We start from the raw sequence: 23,588 nt of genomic DNA, 5'->3' as shown, positions 1-23,588 counted from the left end.
TCACCAATAACATTTAACCAAAAGACAGTAGCTACATTAATTTCAGGTAATAGAAAACTTTAATGTCAAAAGCTCTACTGACCAGTGTCCTAAAAATGTCATCAGAACCAGCTTCCTGTTCTCTTTTTTTATTTCACTTTTTCATCTTTCCTCCTAAATCATCCTCTCTGTCTCACAAGTGGATAATTTTTCTGCCTGATTGTCATGCAGGGCGGCCTGCGGGGCCTCTGCTCCCGCTCCCAACATAAGAACGCAGGATGTGGCTAGGCCAAAAAGGAACACCCACAGAGCCATAGATGAGGGAGTTGTACCGCTATAGTCTCGCTAGTGGCATCTGCCTCTCGGCAATCCACCCTTGCTAGCTCAGCCACCATCTTCTTGCTAGCCCCCATTTGCTGCTAAGGTAGCCACAGCAGTTATATTAGTGGCCAATGGCTCACTGGTTACAGCTGATGGCCATCCAATCACAGTTGATGGCCATTTACTACCTGAGCCAGCACCTTTCCACGTGAGGCCGAGAGCCTGGAAACGGCACTCCGGGCTCTGTCACCACACTGCTTCTCTCCATTTCAATATTCTATGCTCTTCTCATTCACTTTGGCTCTCCTAGGGCAGAGTGCACACCAACTGGGCCTGTAATTCCCACCCTGATAATGTGAGAAGTATCTCTGAAGAACTAATGATTGAAGAATTTTTCACAGGATGCTAGAAAGATTATCTGGGCCTAGCTTTATCGTAGTTTGTCGGTTTGAGCCACCAATACCCAGAAAACTCCATATTCTTTGTTAGGGATTGTCTGAGTGACCTTGAACAGGCAACTTACCTCACTTCCCTTCACTTCTTATATTTAAAATGAGAAATCTCTGTAAGCAAAGGTACTGATAATAAAAAGCCAACATTTGTAAAGTTCTTAAGGTACTTACTTGTAAGAGCAATAAAACAGCCTAGATGACAGAGCAGTTGGCTACTCATTGACTTGTCACAGAGGTTTGCAGTACAGACGAGTACGTATGTCCTTCAATGTGCCAAACTACAAAGGACTCGATAAGGCTTTGAATGTGTGACGAGCATAGTGGTTACAGCCTCACCCAGGGGAGCTACACATGCCAGCCCAGATCCAGCTGTAATTTCGAGTCTTAACACTTGCCAATTGTTTTCAAAAGGTCACTAAGTCCAACCCCTGCCTTCTGACAGAGCTGCACTCAGGGAAAAGGAGGTGATCTTTCCTACTACTTTCTTTTAAAAAATTTAGATTATCAGGAAAAAAGACCTCACTGCATATATCGCACATCTCAAAGGGCCAACTTTTCATTTCAACATGAAAAAAAAAATTTAAGTGGCATTTCCTTTTGAAAGTCTCAAACTGATCACTTTCCTCTCTCTGACATCTACCCTGATTACTACCCTCAGGGAGGCTGCATACAGAAGCAGCGGAGTGACCGTGGATACCTAACATCTCTGTGCCTTCGTTTCCTACAGCCTACCTCCTAGGCTGGTCAGGCTTGAATAAGATAGTGCATGGAATTTAGAGAATGCATTACGGCCCTGCTTCTCTCCTCAAGCTCAGTCCTCTGCGTAGTAAAAGTACCTCTTCCCTTGATGAAAGGAGAAGGGGGAAAATATATACTAGTAAATTCATGGGACATACCATAAAGATGGCAGCAGCATCTAAGAGGAATTTATCTATGTCCTTCACTCAACTTGATTTCATATGGACAATATCTGTTACAAGAATGAGCAGGAATAAATAGATAGTATTTATGTCTTCACATATTAGGTAGATATGAGGGGGTGAGTAGTAGGCAGGAAGGGAGGGAGCCACGAAGGAAGGAAGGGGAGAGAAAAAGTCAAAACAATTTAAAACGTCAGCCTGCTTACCATCATTATAAATTACGTACTATTATAGCATGATGAGTACTTTTAGTGTATAACTGCTCAAATGAAATGTTTCATATAATTTTCTATCTTTTGGTGATAATTGAAATGTTTTTTTTTTTCTTTTTTTAAATATTCATCATCAGCACTTGGCCTGGGATACTGTATTTGTTACCAAGTGTTTAATCCTTTACACATTTCTTTTGAAATTGAGGAAACAATAGTAAACCGTGGGGGCATGAGCCATTATTTACTTTGGATAAAAAACGATTTAGGAATTCGTTTTTCCTTTTACGTTCCTGGCAGTGTGTGGAGCGTGCTAGAAGTCAGGCCGACTTCTGTGATCGTCACTAGCCGTCGCACAGACCTTGTTCATGGTTAACAAACAATACACATCAGCTGGTAATGATGAGTCAAGCCCCACGAAACTGAGAGCCTAAAGTTGCCATTCCAATTCTGATTTGGAGACGTGGCTATTAAAAAAGGGGAAATTTAATAAAGAGATTGAAAAAGGAAAATACCCTACCATATCCTCAGATTCAGCTGCAGAAATTTAAAAAACCAACCAGCAAAACAAACAAACAAACAAAAAACAAACAAACAAAAAAACACACACACACACAAAAACACACACACAAAAGAACACCCTTTTTCCTAATTGGCTGGAAGGAATGAAAGTGATTTGTCCCAGGAGGAAAATGAAAAGTGTGAACCAGTAAGAGAAAAATACAAATGGCCGTAGAGCCAGCCCCAGTTAATTAATGCACACTCTCCCTAACCTATACAACCTATATATAAAATACTGTGGACTCAGTGCTTTGACTTTGGTTTGTAACCCATATCGTTGTTTTTAATTTGGTTTTAAAAATAATAGAGTGTAAAGGTATGTGGATGCCCTCAATGTCTGAAACTAGGATTGTGGATTTTAATGACCAGAATTAACTTTTAGCCACAGCCATCCCCTGCCACATGTATTTTGGCAGGTGTAATCTCAAAACACCAAACTATTTTAAAGTGTAAACTGCCCACATGGTTCCAACAACTCCTTTCTATGTAGAGAAATCATTGTGGGAACTAGAAAACTACAATACAAGAAAAGTATTAGAAGTTAATTCAAAGATGGTCTCTGGTGTAAGCACATATACAACCTATGTCGTGCTGTTCACTATATTCCTTACTGTTTCCATTTAATTTCAAAGGTGTGTTCAGGTTGAATGCAGTGATGGTACTATTACCATGGTTGGTTTTGTTTTCTGTTTTTGATGCTATTAGTTTGTTTGTTGTCAGGAGGGGGAAGGAGAACTTTAAATTGAAAGAACAGAAAGTCATTAAAACATGTGTGTATTGTTCCCTTTGTGATACTAACAACATCACAGTCATGGTTATAAGTTAAGAAAACTAGAAAAACTTCCCATTGTCAGTACCTCTTAATCTTTCTGTAAGTGTTTGCAACTTAGTATATACCGAACCTACCCATGACTTTATAATTGGGACTTTTTCCCCTTAGGTCAATTTCATTTCAATGAGTTAATCATTTCGACTTGGCCTTTAAGGGGGCCAGTTTTCCATGCTGTAATAGGTCCACTCTAACCAAAACTCGAGTCAAACAGATTCTGAAAACACTTTCCAATGAATCAGATGACAGGTAGGAGCCAAACGGAAGGATGGCAGGCTTCGTGTGAGAGTGCCACTACCGTAAGCTGACATTCTTTCAAGTTTTAGCCTTTCTAGTGAAGGGACACCAGAAGGTGGCAAAGACACTACCTGAAGCAGTTAAAAGAGCGCTTGGAGTTTACAGAACCACAGTTACTACAACACAGCTGAAACAAACAGAAAATTTATCTATGACCTTAACCTTTAACATTGAGCCAAGAATCTTCAAGGTTCTACCCTGAATTTCTAAGCATAGCACTTTGGTGGGAGAATCCATTTTCTTTCTGTCTGTCCTATCCCAGGCCTTGCAAGCTGGGCTGACCCACTGACCACCACCCCCTTGCTGGTCTCAAATGCTAATGGCACCCCAAGTAATCCCCTAGGATTCCAGCCCTCCCTTATTCCCACTGGGGTCTTGTTTATCTCCTGACACTGGGCTCTTCATGCTAGCCCTGCCTCCCTCCTTGGCTGCCATGCCCATCTCTCCCCAGCTTTTGAACCCACAGCTCTCCCACCAGGTTGCAGGTGTCCTTTATTCACTGGCCCTGACTTTGTCATAGACAGAAATAAACATTTCCTGTTCCTTCCCTGGTCCCACTGAACCTCTAGCCACGTCTAGCTCTTTATCTGGTACTCAGCTTATCTGCTTAAGACAATTTCTAAATTATTCACTGATGCTCCTGATGCTGCTGAAATAAGTAAGAAGATATCAAGGCTCTAAGGTTTTCTTTTCAAGATAAGATAAAGCAAACGATAGGGCTGAACCCAGTGTTTGTGGGCCCAGGTAAGGCCCCACAGTATCAGCAGAGGGACTAGTCATTCTGGCAGTTGCCATGGAGACCAGTCTTGTTTCCTGTTCTCTTCCAGAACCACCAACATACCTCAGAACAATAAATAACTTTACAATTTTCATCTTTCCTAGAAATAGGTTAAATTATATGTGGTCGTAAATGTCAGCTCTTCACCAAACCTCTGGTTCCCTTCTTCCTGGCCACACAGCTAGACTAGCTTCCCATGAGATGAGTTCTCACCAATAATATGTGGTCAGAGGTGATGTGTGTCACCTCTTGGCCATGACTTTTAAGAAGCAGGTGTGCCTCTTCCACACTCTCCCTTTCTGCTTGCTGGGTATAAAAGAGGTCCAGCAGGTAGAGGAACCGTAAATGAAAGATGAGGTTCTCTGAAATTCTAGGTGGGAGAACATTACCCACGAACCAGGTACACCCACACTGGCCTTTTATGTGGACAGAAACCTCTATTGTGTTTGAGCCATTGTACATTTTGGGGTCTTTGGGTACTGAAGCCATGCCATACTAATTAATGCAACCAATATTTTATGTTTTACAGCATTGAATGTCAGATTATGCACCGTCATCTTGGAAAAAAGAAGGACTAGCAGAAAGGGAAGAGAAGCAGGAAGGAATAATAATGTGAGTAACTGCAAACATTTACTGCATACGTAACCATGTACCGAGCCTTATGTTAAATTATTATGCATACTGTCTCATTTAATTACATTTATTCCTCTGAACAACTTTAGGAAATAGTACTATTATTATCCCCATTACTCAGAAGTGGAAACTGAGGCAGAGATGTAGGGCCCAGGAAGCCATGTTTCAAATCTTCTGACTTCACAGCCCAAGTTCTAGTTGAGTACCCGCTACTGTGTTCTAGGCACTTTGTACAATTTCATCTTCACAACACCTTGTAAAATAAGCTTTACATTTTAAAGATGAGTAAGCTGAGGTTCAACAATGATAAATGATTTGTCCAAGCTTAGAAAGATTCAGGCAAAGGTCTGAGTGGCACTAAAGCTCATTCTTGTTCCATCACAGCATCGAGGTCAGAATATAGATAGAAGGGAGAGGTCAGTCCCGTGACCATGGGACTACTGCAGTCATCATTATTTGTCAGCTTTGGAGACATTGGAATTTCTGTCAGCTCGTGTTGACTTTATTCCGCCAGCATGTCATTGAGACTATTCTTTCACACTGATAATAAACTGGCTAGGCCTGAAACACTAGTGAAGCCATCCTTTGCCACAGTTCCCTCAGTCAGGACTGGAGCAGCCATGTTCAGGCCTAAACAAAGACTGAGAACCAGTGGCGTGGAAACTCCTTCTTTTTATGATTAAAGGGTTTCTGCCTAGCAGGAGTTGTAGTCCCAGTCCACAAATCTACCTCAGAATCCTAAAGTCATGCAGGGCCACCAGGAATCTTATTTTTATGAGGACCGCCTAATCCTCTGAGAAGAAATGCTACGGGAATGTCAGGGCTGATCACGATGCTGTAACAGACTTGAGCAAAGATAGAGAGAGGGAAACTGGCAGGACTCCTGTGTGGAAATGATGAATGCACAAAAGCCATTTGTGTCGGTCCCCACTCTTGGCTTTTTAACCTGAATGGCCCACCCTCTCGTTACAATCCTCCCGGCCCCTGTAGGGGCTGGCCCCTTAAGGCCTAGTTGACATCAAGGAATCCCTCAAGACCCAGCCCCACCCCTTCTCCCTCCTGCCTTGGCCTGGGGAATCACTGGCATATTTAGAGTCTAGGAGAATGGTCCGTGTTGGAGGCTTGGCTCACAGTGGGACAAGGTGGTGGCCGCATATAACCTCCTGGCTTGTGCCATGAGCCTGAAGGACCAAGGCCACTTTGGGACCAAAGAGCCACAGTCCCATAGTCATCCATACGACCAGTAGATATTTATGGTGAGAAAAGGCACAGAGGGCCCTGAAGGAGCTGGGATTCCTGCAGGGACAGCTGGGCCACCACCCATCATGGTTTCAGGGTTTCCCAGGTCCAGGGCTGCCACGGCAGCAACACAACAAATCACTGCAAAAGTTACATTTTTCATTCAGCAATTTATGTGATGTTTAGCGTTCATGAAACTAATGCACTTATACCTTCTGGATATAATTCTAACAGCTAAGCGTATACTAAATTCATTTCCTAGTAGTCATACATTATCTACAACCTCTTTCGTCCATTACCCTAGTGAACTGAGAGGTGACTCTACCACAGTCATGTTCACTTACTTTAATTCCTTGTAATCCATAGCCGGGGGCGCCAGGAGCGCCAGGCAAGCCTTTCTGCCCAATATCACCCTGGGGGAAGAAGGAGAGAAATCAGACAAATGTAAGAAGATTTAGGGAGAAACAATGTATTACAGCTCCTAGCTTTGTTCTTACTACTTCATTCTATTCAGGACCTTCATCCACATTGCCCATAAACTATATCACATTTTATAGAAAGCAGTGGTGTTCCAAAACGTTGAAGCCTCAGAATCCTTTGCAAAAAATCTCGCACTTAATCCAAATATCAATAAGAGTGAGGCCGAGCTTATTGGCGTAAGCAAAAGGGTGGCCTTGTAGCCTTGTCTGCTTGGGATCCTCTGGCTGCCCTACCACCAACCCCTCTAACCCCAGGGGCGTGTGCAGCCCCCTCACACACAATGCTCAGTCCCCTTTACTACCTTCCTCCATTTCACTGTGGCGTGCTAACTCTCCAGGGCTGCAGTTGAAGATTCAGGAGATATTGGTGTGGATTACTGTTGAATTTTTAAGGAAATATGTAAATGAAGCAAAAAGTACATCCTTTCCCAGTGTGTGTTCCTTACACCATAAGTGGACCCCATATTTCTTGAGGAAAAACTTCTGTGGTCAAATGAGATTGCAAAATATTCTACATCATGGTATGTGCCTCTCCTTAGAGATCCCTGGCTCATATTAAAATAGTAAATCCTCTAAGAAGTCCCACAATCGATTAGTTTAACTATCCCAGAAGTTCCCAAATTAACATTTGATAGAACAAGCTTTGAAGAAATGTTAGGTTAATATAAGTTACTTTATAAGTCAGACCTTTTCGTTCCTGTATGGAAAAAAAGCTTTTTTTTTTTTCTAATTGTAAGAGGAATACCTGCTCATTGCAAAAACAAAACAAACAAACAAACAAACAAACAGAAATGAAGATGACACTGCAGAAGAAAAAAATAGACGTATCTTCCCATCATCCAATGATAACAACTACTAACTTCTTGGGGGAATCTTCATCCACATAAAATGATCTATAAGGTTAAAAATTAGTCCATTGCCTAAATGGAGTTGAAGGATACACACACACACACACACACACACACACACACACACGCACACACCATGTTAGTAATTCTGAGATCCTTAGTAAAATCTTTGACTCATAAAGACTTTTCCCTTTCCTCTCTGATAACAAGGTTTTAATTCACTTCTGTGCATTTTGGGCGTGAATACGCCTACTTGAAATTTGAATTTGTGATGGGTAGCTCATCGATGCCTGTTTTCTCTATGAACATGCCTGATACTCCTGTACCTTACTTTTTGAACAAATCAAAGAAATATTTGTTGAGCAAGTGAATGAACAGTTAAATCAGGGCTTCTCAGCCTCAGCACTATTGACATTTTGCGCTGGATAATTCTTTATTATGGGAGCCTGCCGTGCGCATTGTAGGATGTTTAGCACTATGCATGGCCAGTGGCACTCCTTCCCCAGCTGGGACACCCAGAAATGATTCCAGACATTGCCAAATGTCCCCCTGCAGTGGATGGAGAGTGGAGGACAAAATCTGCCTCATTGAGAAACACTAGATTAAAAGAATAAAAAGATGAATAATCACCGAATTGGAGGTGACAAAAGGAAGAGAAATAGAAATGAGAGCACAGGGAGCCAAAGGGAGTTTCTCTTACCTTCCGTGGAGACAATAAATCGGGACCATCACCCTGAGGCCCCTGAAAGTGTACTACACACATCTGACACAAGAGGTACATTAGCTGGTGAACTGTTAAAATGCCATCTGAAGCCCCTCTGGCCAAAGTTAAGATGCACTTCTTAATGATGCCTCTAAGGAACCTAGAAATATTTTGAGCGCTGTGCAGCCACTGCCTTCGGCGACACTAGCTTTCTAATTTCTTTTGAGGAAGAGATGGCTTTATAAACTTAAACGTTCTATTTACTCAACGTTCATATGATGTGAGAAAAGAAGGCTTTTCAGCAGTAATCAAGACCAAATAAGTCAACACCAAAACGAACACCATGAAGTTCATGTCTCTGGGTTGTCACTGCTGGTCCCTGATCTTCACACACAGTGCAGACCTGTGGACTCACCTTTGGCCCCTGGGTTCCTATTCCCCGCGGCCCAGAGGGGCCTGGAGGGCCTCTGACGCCAGGCTCTCCCTGAAAAGACACAGTGAATAACAAGTGAGTGATTCAAAACCAAAAACAAAACAAAACTTTGCGTTGTATATTTCATAGACAATTTCATATTAAAAATATATAAATTTTCATATTAAAAAAAATTTAAATCCCAAATCCTTGAATTTGACTAAACTATTAATTGAGCCTTTTTCTCCTAGATCACTTTCCTAAACTTGACAAAGGGAGTGTTAGATCCCTTTGTTTTCATTTCTTATTGCCGGTTATGTACTCTGCAAGTCAACTGATAGGGTCCATTTCAAAAAAGTAATCAAGTCAAGTAACTTATATATACCGTGTTTCCCCAAAAATAAGACCTAGCCAGACCATCAGCTCTAATGCATCTTTTTGAGCAAAACTTAATATAAGACCTGGTATCATATTATATTATATTATATTTATTATTATTATATTATATATATTGTATTATATTATAGACCCAGTCTTAGAGTAAAATAAAACTGAGTCTTATATTAATTTTTGCTCCAAAAGACGCATTAGAGCTGATTGTCCAGCTAGGTCTTATTTTCAGGGAAACACATTATATATACTTTTTGCAGAACTCCCTTCACTGGAGTTTGAAAAAGTAATTACTGCCATTTTGAAAAGAGATGTGAATAAAAATTAACCATGAAAAGACAGAACCTCATTCTGAGTTAGTTGCTCTTACTATTTTGTGCAGCAAAGATTATGTTGCTTGAGTTAGGGATTGGCTGGGTGGTACTTCCGCCACTAGAGCAGTTGGAACCGCAGGGTCAATGCTATAAAGGCTTTTCAGGTTCTCCAAAGTGTGACAGTCATAATAGCCAACAATCACCAGAAAAGTGGGGGGACCTGATTAGGGTAAGTCAGGCCCTGTGGTTAGAACTATGTGAGATGTGCATGATGGGAAGAAGCAGAGCAATAAACTTCTCTTCATTAGCCACCTTCAATGTGCCCAACCCTGAACTAGGCATGTTCATATATGTCATTTGATACAATGTAGTATTTACAACCATCCAGTATTACACTGATGACTAATTTACCGAACACCTCGACCTCGGTAAATTCATCAGGTACATAGAAAATCATGCCATGGGGAAGACAGGGGGGAAGTGAGACAAAGAAAGCGATGCTCCTATCACAGTGTCTAACACACAGCAGGCACCTGGGAAATGTTAACTCCTCACCCCACCTGTCTTACTTAAGAGGAAACTACAGTTGGCCCAGCGCTGTACAACTAAGAAGCAGGGCTGGGAGGACGTGGAGAAATAGAAACTCTCATATGTTGCCGGTGCAGCCACTTTGGAAAACAGTAGGGCAGTCAGTATTTTAAAAAGCTCATAGGTAAAAATTTATCTGTTATCTAGTCATTTCACTCCTATGTATACACTTTAAAAAAGGAAAACGTAAGTCCACACGAAGACTTACATACGAATACTCTTAGCAGTCTTATTCATAATGACCCAAAACTGGAAACAACCTAAATGGCCATCCACTGGTAAATGGATAGACAAAATGTGGCACAGTCAGCAATATAGAAGAATGACCTGTGGAGACATGCTTCAATATGGATGAACCCCAAACACATTATTTTCAAGAAAGAAGCCAGATGTATGAGACCACATATTGTCTGAGTCCATTTATATGAAATGTCCAGGAAAGGTAAGTCTATAGAGACGGAAAGTAAACAGTAAATCAGTGGTCGCCTGGAATCAGGAATAGGGACTCGAGGAGGATTAGCTGTAAACAGGCAGGAAAAGGGATCTTTGTCAGGGGAAGAAAATGTTCAAAAGCAGATTTACGGCAATGGGTGTACAGCTTCATAAATTTACTAAAAAGTCATTGCCTTGTACACTTGAAATGGGTTAACACATTAAATATGCCTCAATAAAGTTAAAAGAAAAAAGAAAAACAAGAACCAGAGCCAGGTTTTGAACCCAGATCTCCCACTCCCTTTGTCCTAGATGTCGCGTTACGAGCTAAATAGGTTATAGCTTTCAACAGTACAAAAATCATGAATTATAACAAATGATGAAATTGTTTATCTAGAAAAACAGTGCATTCTATTTTTTTTTTAATTTTACTTTCTACTTACAAATCCTAAAATGCTTCTAGAGAAAACAAAGCCTTAAAAGAATGAGGAAAACTTTTTAACTATATTTTATTCCTGACGATTCTTTTCATCGCTATTTTCAGAATTACAAATTCCCCTTTTGCTTACAGGCGACTTTTATGATTTTTGTCTCCAGTCCCCATTTCTTCCTCTTACTACTTAACTGTTTTTGAGACCACAGGTACTAATTATCTCTTTAACACCTCTCTCCTTCTGACTCCCAACTTTGAGTGACTCCAAGTTTCTCCGAGCTTAAATGATCTCATGTTCACCAGCACAGAACACGAACTTGTCCTGTAACATATACATTGCTATTCTCTCTTTTTTCTGGAGTACCTCTGAAGTGCCTTTAAAGGGACTATCTGTAAGTTCACCGAGTAAGGGTCTCCAACAACACCTGACTGATTTACACACTTGCCACATTTTGAGTCCCTCCAACAAAACAGAACATAGGTAAACAGAGTTAAATAGGTTTTATCCAGAACCATTACCTATTTTGTCAAAAATAGTTGTCTCCTTAGCCTGGTCACCCTCAACCCCACCCAGATACAACAGATTCCTCTCTTGTGTTTGTTCACCTCTGCCCTTCCATGGTGAGGTTAGACACCTGATATGATATGGGGGGACTAAATGGCCTCACCTATGAAGTATTCTAGCTAAGAAAAACTGGACCTGTATCTGAACATGTGTCTAGATCTAACTACCAATTAAAAAAAGAAAAAACAAAGGATGGAGAAATATATTGACCACCACCATAAGGATACCATCAGCAAAATGCCATGTGTGGGTATCATTTGGATCCCAATTCAAACAAACCAACTGGAACACATTTATAAGACAAACTGGGAAATGTGGATGTTGGAAACTTGATGACACTAAGGAATTGTTAATATTTTTTAGATTGGCTAATGATCCTGCAGTTATATTTTTTAAAATAGCTCTTATATTAGAGAGACAACTGCTAAAGCCTTATAGGAGTGATGTCTGGGATTTGCTTCAGAATAATGCAGTTGGAGGAGGGGAATTGAGGAATGGGGTGTACAGATAAAGACTGATCACATATTGCGAATTCTTGAAGGGGTGTTGTGGGTAAACGGGAGTTTACAAGTCTTTTTTTTGTATATGCTGAATCATTTTCATAATGTTTTTAATATATTTTTTTTAAATCCATGAACAATACCCAATAAAAACCTTACCAGTGAGGGTGAGGAAAGGTTGCTGTGACATTCACCTTTAATAAGGAGAAGAATGTGAGATTTTAAAACTACAAGTTTGAGATAAGAGGAGGAGCGATTCAATAGCATTAGTAGAATTTACATGTGTTTCATGGATTCTTGGTATGTACAACATGTTATATAATTTTCTTAGTTAGGGACATGGTGAGAAGGCAGATGGAGATTTTTTTCATAAACTAGTATTTCTTTTAATTTGACACTAATTCATGATAGTTTTCTTGAGACAATTTTAGTTAAAACCTCCTCAATTAGTATTAATCACACAGACACACACACACACACACACACACACACACACACACCCTAGACGGGAAAGCAAGTGGGAAAAATAGTTGAAATAAGTTGTGAGTTTACTGTAGACCACCCTCATCAATGTTTATTATTGCAATTTATTTTCTCTCTTATCCAAGTCCTCGTAACCTTCCCCATTTAAAAATGTCAAAGGCTAAATGCAATACGATAGCTGGCCCTGTGGACACCTTATATTGACCTTTGTATATTTGAAGTTCGGCTACGGAGTTTTTATAAGGGCAGGAACCCATTTTATAAATTATAAGTATCTGGTACTGCAATGTTTACCTCAAACAAGTTGTCCATTTTTATTTATATACTTGTTGACATATAGCTATGTTGTGTCTATCAAAATATTCTTTTATATCTTTTGAGCTCTGCGAATATAATCTGATACATGCTTTTATGAATCTGATAGATTTTAAATCAAGTTTTAACATATTCTGCAGAGGTTAGAATTGGTCGGTAAGACGGTATTAGGGTTGTTTCTTGGTGTATATGTACCATACTTTTCAATAGATGGGAATATCAGGCATTTAATGAGCTGTGTGAGTCCATAGAGATAGTGTCTTTTTACTATGGTGGAATCTTAAAAATGTATTGCCTTTTGTTCCGGGAGCCATCACGTGAATGTGTGTAAGCGGGCTGTGGTCAGGACACACTTCGCCATTTGATAGCTCCGATTCTGCCACAGTGCAGTACCAGTTGTACCTAAGAAGTGTGTTTACCACGATATTTTCGGTTTTATTGCCAGTGGGTAGAGTGACATTCACGAATAAAAAGTATTACAGCAGGCACTTGCAAAACTGGATTTAACTTCCCGTGCATAATCTGAGGTTTTGGAGCCTGCAGAGGGAGCTCTTGCATCAGGAGACAAAGAACAAACCACACAGCAAATTGTGGAGTTGGCCATTTGTAGCTATAGATCCATCAATTACATAAGACCATAGCCTAAGCCCCTCCATTCTCTCAAAAAAGAATAACTATTTAGATTGCCTACAGCTTCCTCTTGGCCCTCCAAAGGGATTCTAAATGGGAGATACTTGTCTCATTTTCACAGGAAGTGGCCAAGTTTAGGACTATCTGCAGTTACTTGTACATGTGAACTTAACAAATGATTTGGTGAAGGTTTTACCTAGACTATAAACTTTCAGAGTGGTTAATTCACCCCCTTTACAATTATACATAATCTTATAATGGTCCTAGCAATCATTCATTGAGCCTTTCACTTTTTAAAAGAAAAAGGAAGGAAAAAAAAAGCAAAAACACTATCACGTTTATTCATTTTCTCCTTGGTAAATCTTTGCTTTGGTGCAGATTAGAACTATTAAAATTAATAATCAAACAAATAATAATTAAAATTTATTAAGTATGTTACATGGCAAGTACTTTTCATTCATTATCTTATCTGATCCTATTAATATCAACTTACTCAATTTTACTGATAAGGAAATTGAGACTAGAGAGGCAACATGATTTGTCAAAAACCATGCAGCCAGAAGCAGTTCCAACCAAGGTGTGACTCCAGAGTTTGTCTCTTACCTTGGCGTTGGTTGGGCTAGATGAAAGATGCTACCTTCTCCAATGGCTTTCTTTTAGCTGCCACCTAATGCAAAGACATGGCTATGTGGCTGTGAAAGTTATTTCCCTACATTGAGTCAATTATACTCTCTCAAGGAGAAGAAAGAAAATACCCTGATTATGAGATTCCTAAGAGGCCCACGCAATCTGCACAAGAACCCAGCTGTCTAACGCTTCCCTCTCCAGTTTCCCTCCGTTGTCATTCCTCAGTTTTGTGGTTTACCCCAATGTTTTAATTGGTCTCATTCCAGATGTCCTGCCTACACAGATTCTTATTCTCTCTTTCTATCTCTACTGTGATAGACTTGATTTGGCAGAGCCATGCACATTATCCCTACCACTACCAATACTTTATTATGCTAGAATTCAAAAAATGTTTTATAGGCATTCTTCCATCAATTTCTCAGAATAACCCTGTGAAGTAGGCATTGTTATCTACCCCAAATCTCAGATAAGGAGGCTAAGTCTCAGGGAGATTAAATGACTTGCTGAGATCACACAGCTAATAAGTGGCAGAGGTTTCACGCAGAGTAGTGATAAGGAAACAATCTGTTATACCTTCTATATTTAATAAGATTTAAATACAATATTTGAGAAGATAGTGTTCTTAGAGACAAACCAGCCCATTAGACTATCTCTGCCTCCCCTCCCCCACACCTATTAATGAGGCTTTAATCGCTATGTCTCCCTTTGTGTCAATCAGTCTTTGAGATGACCGTGGAAATAAGTTTCAGTTGTTCTGAAAGTGATTTCCTGCTTTTTCACTTTGGGAAAATAAAAAGCAAACTGTGAAAGCAATAGCCTTTTAAGAACTTTCCAAGGAAAGGTATGCTGAAGATTCTACTAAATGATGAAACCAAGGAATGATTGAATTTTAAAATAAGGCAGAAGTCAAAGTGATGATTAGCAGCTGCTTAATGTTTCTTTCTTTCTGGCTTTTAAATAAAATTAAGGTATAACTACAGAGGCTCCGGCTACCACAAACATAAGCGCCACTCTGGAATGAATTATGTAATGAGTATATGTAATGGTTTAGTAACTCTTGAGTACCTCACTTGTGTTGCTAGGATGTCACTGGAAGTTTTAGAGTCCTTCTAATATTGATAATGTGAATTGATTATTGACTGGCCATTGTCGTGTCACTCAGTCACTTCTCACTGACCTCCTTTAATATAAAAAGAGAGCCAGTAACAATTATCAGCACAATTATCAGGGGTATGAGAAAATAATGAAGAAGTTAGAAAACAAGCACTCAAATCACTATGACATTTCCTTTAGTGTATTTTCCCAGATTTAAATTTCAAAATATTTAAAATAAGTTCAATTCTTCAAATCCATTTCTCTTCTAGAACTTTAATACTCACCCCAAAGCAGCAGTATCTCAATGTCGGTGATAATTTTAAAAACTTGCTTTAGGATTTGGGTGGATTTGTTGTTGTTTTTTTCCTTTTCTCAAAGTAAACTCATCAAAGATGAGCAAATGATTGCCCTGTGCCAAGAATCTCATTGGAGAGAGAGAGTCTTATTTAGCTGAATTAGAAACATTGACACCGCCCCCAATGACAGGGAGAAGAGAAGGCTCTCTTGTACTGATATTCAATATAATTTTCCACTGGGGGGAAGTTCCTCCAGTCTGCATGATTAAAAACAAAAATGTGTTGATGGTAGTGTGGGTGGTGAATGTTAAGAGGATTTAGTGTGCGTCTCCAGGGCTGAAGAGAAGATATGTGTATACTCCTGGGGAGAGAAATGCAGAGCTAGGAAAACAGCAAGGATTGATAAAAGCAATACCGAAAATCATTAAGATAGACTTGGAATACAGTTTGAGAGCTCATGCATAGAACTAAATTGGGGAGTAACCTTGAAAAGTCACCTAGTCAAGTTTTCCTGGTTTGAATGTGACCTTTACTGAAATCGAAAGGTCAAATTGTCTGGCATTTAAATTTGATATGGCTCTGGCTTTAATTAGTCCTCTTTTTGAGTTGATTATCCTGCCCATAGCAATTTTGCAGTCATATTATGGGAGGTGGGTTCCTTCAACTCCAATTTGGAATCCTGGACCCTTCACTTCACTATCATTAAGTCTGCATCCCAGGTCAGCCCTCCTTGTCAGACTCTGTTCAAAATGGAGTCCCTTGTCCAGTCCGCGTCTGCCGATGGAATCTACAAATTCCTCATGCATCTCTGTGTGAATCGCTCCTCTGTTCGGCTGCTGCCTGGTGGTATGCACACATGTGAGCCGTTGCAGAGAACAGAGGGGCAATTCAGATGCTGGGAACATTTTTTAGAATAATGACACTCAGTGGAATTTCACATAGCCTTGCATTTCAATTTATGACTATGGATCACTTTTGTCAAATAAAGCATGTATTTATAATATTCAAACATTTAAAGCTTTTGAAAAATGTTTAACTCTTTGGGGTTTAAGTGTATGCCTCTCATGAATGTTTACATAATTTAAGCCTTGGCAATGGAAAAGCTAGAATGGCAAGAGAAACAACCCAACTGCATACGAAACGGTGCCGAGATAGTTAGAAGATGGACAGCACTGGAGACTGGGCATCTGTAGATCAGACCAAGTCATTCTTTCTCCTCTGTTTTATTCACGCACGTAGTATTTCATTCATTCATCCATATTCATAGTCTCCCTCTCACACAAAAACACAATATAGTATCAAAACTGTTTATATTATGAAGGGCCAAGCTATTCAACCTTTCTGGTTCTTGATTTCCTTATCTATAAAATAAGGGAGTTGTTTTAAACAAAAAGCAAGTCACAATACTCTGAAAATACTTAGATAATAATATAAAATATTTAGGTAATATACAATAGTAATAACAACAACCCGACAAGTCTTTTTTGCCCAGACCTTATTCCAACAACTTGATGGTTAAGAGGTCCCTGAACGGCCCCAAAAGCCAGGTTTGATCTCCTCTGTGCAAGGATCGGCCTAAACTCAACTGCCCCAAAGCTTTGGGGAAGGCCATGGCTTTCTCCTTGATGAACTAGCACAATGAAGGAGGCTGAGAGAGCTGAGAGAGGTGCATGGCAGGACGTACCAGCCCTTCCAGAGCTCAGGAGAGCCACTCCTTGTATTCCTCTCATGAGAGGTGAAGGACAAACTCCTACCTTCAGAGATGTCAGTGAATCAGCCCCAGTGCAACATGTACCTCCTGAGACTTTGGGGTGAAAATACAGGAACAAAGAGTTCTCTGGGCTTCTCAAAAAGACATACAATTTATATAATGATTGTCCCTAAATCACAAAGCATCCTTCTAGTCTCTAGGGGTCCAGTAAAGAATGCAGGCAGATGGGAAGAAGGAGACCACTTCACGGACGGTGTAGATGCCTGACCACTGCACTGTACACCTGAAGCTGAAGCTGAATAATATCAAGTGTCGACTATAATCAAATATATATACAGAGGGTGCCAAAAAAATGTATACACATTTTTAAAAAGGAAAAGACTGTATTAAAATTGTGATAATATATACCGACAATAAAAGACAAATACAAGTCATATTTGACTTCTGCAATTACAAGAGGTGCTCAAAGTGGTTACCATCAGTGTAATTTTAATAGTTTTTTCCCTTTCTTAAAATGTGTATAATTTTTTTTGGCACCCTCTGTACCTACTTGTATAGTCACGGGATGCGGAGTACAGCATAGGGAATAGAGTCAGTGGAACTGTGACAGGTTTATACGATGTCAGAGGGGTAGTAGATTGGGGGAGAGGGGTTATCATTTTGTGAGGGGTGTAAATGTCTATTACATTGTTTTGTACACCTGAAAATAATAACAATAATAATAATAATAATAATAATAATGATAATAATAAATGCAGGCAGCGTTAGATAGGATCTTGGAGCTTCCCTTCCCCATTAAGGGGCAGGGAGTTGGGGTCTAGAGGTCAGGGCACTGGGTGAGTACTTCCCACTTAGCAAGAAATCAAGTTGTCCTTTCTTCTTCCTGGCATGTTTCCAAAGTGGATTTTAAAACCGTATCTACTATTTCCTTGAGCATTGTAATTTTTACAAGAATTTAAAAATCTCTCAAAAGCCTTTGTCAAAATTTGGATTAAATTCAAGGTAATGTATATGGATGTACTATAACCACTGATGTCATATGGAATTCTTCCATTTGGAAAAAAGCCAGGGGGCACCACAAGGGTGCAAGATGTCAGGGACTGCTTTTTATATGGTTTGAAACATAGAAGCTTTGATTCAAATGTCTGTGTCATATGCTAAACACATGTGACCTTAACTAAATATCACCAAAACCCACCGTAAATTAATCCTCAACCTTAATGGTTTCCTTATTTCAAAACACATTTGTTTTGTAAGTTAATGCCCTAAGGCCAATATTTTAAGGTGACTACACAGAGTTTAAATGAAAAACATATCAGATATATTATATTACACACACACACACGCACATTTGCACGTTCTATCATTTCTCTGCCATTTTAAGTCAAAATGGGAGGAGAGGGATTTTGCACACATTTAAGTCTTGTGCTTTTGCTACCATTGAGAACCTTAGGTGTTTTGAGAGTTTCACCTCCACTTTACCAAACCAGAAGGACAAAGTTAAGTGGGAATTATACTTTTCCAAATATTTTCCTTTCTTTACCAGCTTCTATTTGTGTGTGTGTGTGTGTGTGTGTGTGTGTGTGTGTGTGTCTAAGTTTTCTTTAGGGAAATAAAAAAGCTACAATAGACACTTTAAGGCCTCTATAAAAGAGAGATAATTTTGAAAGTTTTTTAAAGTCTGGTACTTGCTTTTAGAATTTCCTTTATTTTCAAGTTTATGATCCAAGTTCTTTGATTCTACTACTAGCTCACATTCCTAACATCTCCATCCAGGGCTAAAGATAGCCAGGATAACACACTTTCCCAACATCCACAGCAAGAGGCAACAAAGAGACGGAAAAGGCAGCTGAGAGTAATCTTGGCAGAGAGAGGCATTATTAGCTAATGTTCTCTTCCCTCAGAAATGAGCTGGGGGCTATTGCTTCCACTCAGCCTCCTGTGGAAGCTAACAGAGATAGTATGTTTCACTTAAGATACATCTTCTAGCAACATGTTGACTGTTACCACTGCCCCCAGGGCCCCAAAAAAAGGCAGGACAAAATTTTGAAAGAACACGTTTTTCCCTTGACTTTTCCTCTTAAAGTGTATATGAAAACAAATACAAGTGACTTTTAGAGAGAAATGGTATAGAAGTCATTTCATAAATATTTTAGTCTGCATGTTAAATAATCTGACATAGTGAATATTCAAAAGAATCAAATTTTTAAATGTTCTCTTTCTGTGCCTAAGTATGTCTCTTTATTGTTGTTCACTGTAAGGCAGTCACCTAATCGTATAATTAATATAATACAGTGTTTACTTATATAAAATACAATGATCTACTCTGTTGAAATGTAAATGATCATATGTTGCCATTGGAATACAGATGCATTCCAGTATATATTTAACACATTTTATTTCCTGCTTTATTTTAAATAGGAATACACTTCTATTTCCCTAACTAAAGGAATATTTAGTATGACAAAAGATGTTTTTTTTTCACCAATGTTTCACTCAGAGCAGAAAACAACAAGATTTACACATATTGAAATTGTTTTTTCTATTTTTAAATTTTAACATTTTGAGAGATACTTTGCCTTAAAGAATAAAAGAACACTACGATACCCAAGTTCAGTATGGCTACTGACACTATGGAGGTATATTAGAGGATTGCATTTGGTCCTGAGTCAGACCACGCCAGAACCTTGGTAAAAGCACCTCAGCTACGTCTCTTCTGTACAGTTTCCTCAGCGATTCAGACACAGCCTTTCGCTGAACTCTTATGATTGCCCTGACAGAGACCAGGCAGGAATCAAGATCGCCTTCAGAGATGATATGTAGTGTCCTGGGTCTCAGATCTTTCATTCTACCTGGGAGAGGACAAAAGGGCACCTGCCCCGTTGTACAGAAGCCCTTATCGTAGTGTCATCACTCCTAAGTGACGGGGCAGAGACAAAAAAATCAAGACAAAAAGTTGACATTGAGCACTTACGACATCTCTTTCTATGACCTGGAAGCATTTGAAAAGCTGAGATATATTTCTAAGGAAAAATTCCCCCTTTTGGATAATGTTAATCACTCATTCATTTTCTTTCCTTGCATTCAGCATGTTATAGAGCCCCTACTGGGTGGCACACCTAGTTCTGGTGCCAGGAATTGAGCGGGGAACAAGACCGAGAGCCTACCTTCAGAAAAATATACACCCCTGTGGAACATGCAAGGCAGTAAACGAGCAAGATTATTCCAGAAGTAATACATGCTATGTAGGAAATACACAAGGGGCATGCGACAGTGATGGAGGGAAAGAGAGAGACGAGGACTGCTTTTGTAGGGGTGGTCAGGGAGGCGATATTTGAGGCAAGGCCTTAAAAATGGGCCATCCCGACAGAGCCACAGCCTGGACGCAGGGGTGAGCTGAAGGAGTGTGTAGTGCAGGCCAGTGTGGCTGGAGGTCGGCAGCAAGGGGGGAAGGGGCAGGAGCTGCAGTCAGTTCATGAAGGGGCCTCACAGACCATGGAATGTGGTTGGAGCTTGGTCTTGGCACAAAAGAAGCTGCCAGAGTGTTTTTTGTTTTTTTTTTCCATTTTTCTTGTTTTTGGTTTTGTTTTGTTTTGTTTTTTGAGAAAAAGAGATATGATCTGATTTATGGTTTTAAAAGACTCCTCTGCCTACAAGGTAATAGAAAGTCAGAGGTGGAAGGGGAAAGACCGGTGAAGAGGTTACTTTAACAGCCCAGGCAAGAGAGGATGGTGGTCTGCCCTGGTGGAAGCAGCAGGAGAAAGCAGTGAGAGTCGATATATACGTGTATTTTGAAGGTAGAACTGACAGGATTTACCATTGGGCTAGATATGGAGGGAGGAGAGGGAAAGGAAGGGACTAAGAATGACGCAGGGCATGGCACGAGCATGGGGTACCCACGGTAGTGCCACTTACAGGCATATGGGGCGAAAATCAAAGGTTCTGCTTTGGATGTTAGGTTAGAGATGTCTGTGAGAAATCTAAGAGGAGCTGTGTGTTATGAAATGAAATGGGTGAGACCAGGGCTTAGTGGAGAGAATACGAGTAGAAATTTGGAAGCCATCAGCATGTGGATAGTGGTTAAAGCTATGGGACTGGACTAGAGGACCTAGAAAACAGCGTGGCTACAGAAAGGAGGGCTCTATTCCAAACTCTGATCTTTGTACAGGAAGACAAAGCAGCAAGGAATGTGAGAGTTGCCACAGGGAAGTAGGAGAAAAGACATAAAGTGAATCTACATGATCAAATTAGCGCAAAGTCCCCAGGAAGTCCATAGATGAGGGTAAATCATTTTATCAATTCTTTAGATACCTCTACTGTTCTTCTTCTTTTTCTTTTTCTTTTATATAAATTTTATTGGGGAATATTGGGGGACAATGTGTTTCTCCAGGGCCCATCAGCTCCAAGTCGTTGTCCTTTAATCTAGTTGTGGAGGGCGCAGCTCAGCTCCAAGCCCAGTTGTCATTTTCAATCTTTAGTTGCAGGGGGCGCAGCCCACCATCCCATTCGGGAATTGAACCGGCAACCTTGTTGTTGAGAGCTCGTGCTCTAACCAGCTGAGCCATCTGACCACCCCTCCAGAAGCTCAGCGGCAGCTCGTTGTCTTCAATCTAGTCATGGAGGGCACAGCTCACTGGCCCATGTGGGAATCGAACCGGCAACCCTGTTGTTGAGAGCTTATGCTCTAACCAACTGAGCCATCCGGCCGCCCTAGATGCCTCTACTGTTCTATCATGCCTAATAAAAATTTTTACCTTTTCCAAATTCCCTTACCTATAGGTACATTTTTAGAAGATACTATTCACCTATTTTAAAATCTTACCTTTGCTCCCGTGTCCCCCAGTCCACGTAAACCCATTGGTCCAGGGGGTCCTGGTAATCCTCGAGGTCCCTGAGATGATGTAATAAGAGAGAGTGAGCAACCTTGTTGTTCGCAGTATTCAAGAATGAAGAAAGAGAGAGAGAGAGAGAGAGAGAGAGAGAGAGAGAGAGAGAGAGAGAGAAAGGAAGGGAGGGAGGGAGGGATGGAGGAAGGGAGGAAAGAAGGGAGGAAGGAAGGGACAAATGAAGGGAGGGAGGGAATAAGGAAAGGAAGGAGAAAGGGATGTCCACACTTACAGCCACACCAGGATAGCCATCGCCTTTCAGTCCCGGAACGCCCACTGGTCCCCGAGGGCCTTGGGCACCCTGGGTAAATTCAACAGCAGGTGATATAAGACTAAACTATGAAACACCTGGCAAAACAAGCACAATACCAACTCAATATGCCAAAGGTGAATTTGAAAAGTACAAAGGAATGATTTGAAAAAATTTAGAAGGAAATCCTACCACACATGGCAACTTGTTACCTCTTCATGTCTCATCCATTTGTGTTAGGTGGGGAGCATGGAATGCATGTAGGGAATATACCTGAACCATTACAAAGTGCTCTATAGGAAACCCCATAGGAATTAGAATATGACCTGTTGCTAATATTTTAATTTTTAAAATTACAAATTTTCAGTGCATTATAAATCAAGGATAAGCATAAAAATGAGAAAATTTTCGTAAGTATTGTGTGAGAAAAAGAGTAGAAAAGAATACATAGCAAAATTTTAAGTGTAAAGTAAGATAACTATATATTACCTATTATATTTACCATCTTCCTCAATTGGGCCCAAGTTACATGGGGAATAAATAAGCCCAAATAAAAATTAAAAACAGATTATTTTTTTAAAAAACAAGTTATAGGACAAAGGGTAGGACACAGAGTTTGTGACTCAAAGCTTGAGACCTAGGGAAAAAATGATAAATATTGCTTTACAGTGACAACCTTAGGTATCAAAAACTTTTAGTAGAAAGTACCTATATAGAGGACAGGGGTGGGTAATTAATTATTGCCTTTCAAACAACAGAATTTTCTGAGATGTGTAATCTCCAAAAATGGAAATCAAAGGAAATTTTGGCTAAAGTAAAATGGACAGAAAAAGAAAAAAATGAGGAAGACTCCTTTAGAAGATTTGTTAAATATATCTATTACACCTACACTTAAAACTTGTAATTTTTCTTTTTATACCACATCCCATTCTGTTACTATGATAACTCCTACAATGGCCCTTGTCAACACACATCGATTATTTTGGTAAAGAGCTGTTCATATTTTAAAATAGTTATGGCTTTTTACAGCAGGCGGAAACTCTACTAATAGACCTTTGTTTTCCAAGATTGGAAAAAGTAGCAGGACTCGTCCCTACTTTTCATATATGTAAGCAAACACATAAATCAAACTGCTATTAATCCAAGCCAAAATGTTGCCCAAAATCCAACTTCCCAAAACTGTTCCTAATTGCACTCCTCTGAAAGAATGATTGATTGGGATAGGGTGGGGGGAAGGCTGTTGGTGGAATCTGCAAACCCTTTAAGCAATAAGAAAGTTTAACTTGTTTTGAAAACCATGACTGTCACAACTGGTTTTTTTTTCCTATTAAATCTAAGAGATTGGTTTTATATAGTTAACCTCCTTAAGAATGATCATCTTCAGAACACATGTGGCTGCCTATAAAAACTTAA

At 39.9% G+C, this 23,588-nt stretch overlaps 1 protein-coding gene across 1 annotated transcript in view; it reads right to left on the bottom strand.

The window, feature by feature from the left end:
• The window catches only part of COL28A1 (collagen type XXVIII alpha 1 chain), a 152,582-nt gene that overhangs the window by 53,157 nt on the left and 75,837 nt on the right, over positions 1-23,588 (bottom strand). The window contains exons 24-27 of the mRNA XM_019729778.3: positions 22,158-22,226; positions 21,862-21,930; positions 8,664-8,732; positions 6,563-6,631 (exon numbers count right to left, since the gene is read on the bottom strand). Of these exons, the coding sequence (XP_019585337.3) occupies positions 6,563-6,631; positions 8,664-8,732; positions 21,862-21,930; positions 22,158-22,226 (276 nt within the window). The remainder of the gene's footprint in view (positions 1-6,562; positions 6,632-8,663; positions 8,733-21,861; positions 21,931-22,157; positions 22,227-23,588) is intronic.

This window comes from Rhinolophus sinicus, chromosome 4, assembly GCF_057876585.1.
Source record: "Rhinolophus sinicus isolate RSI-liver-muscle chromosome 4, RSI-T2T, whole genome shotgun sequence".
Classification (NCBI taxonomy): Eukaryota; Metazoa; Chordata; class Mammalia; order Chiroptera; family Rhinolophidae; genus Rhinolophus; species Rhinolophus sinicus.
Note: the sequence above shows the minus strand (reverse complement) of the source record. Positions and strands in the feature narration are given on the sequence as shown.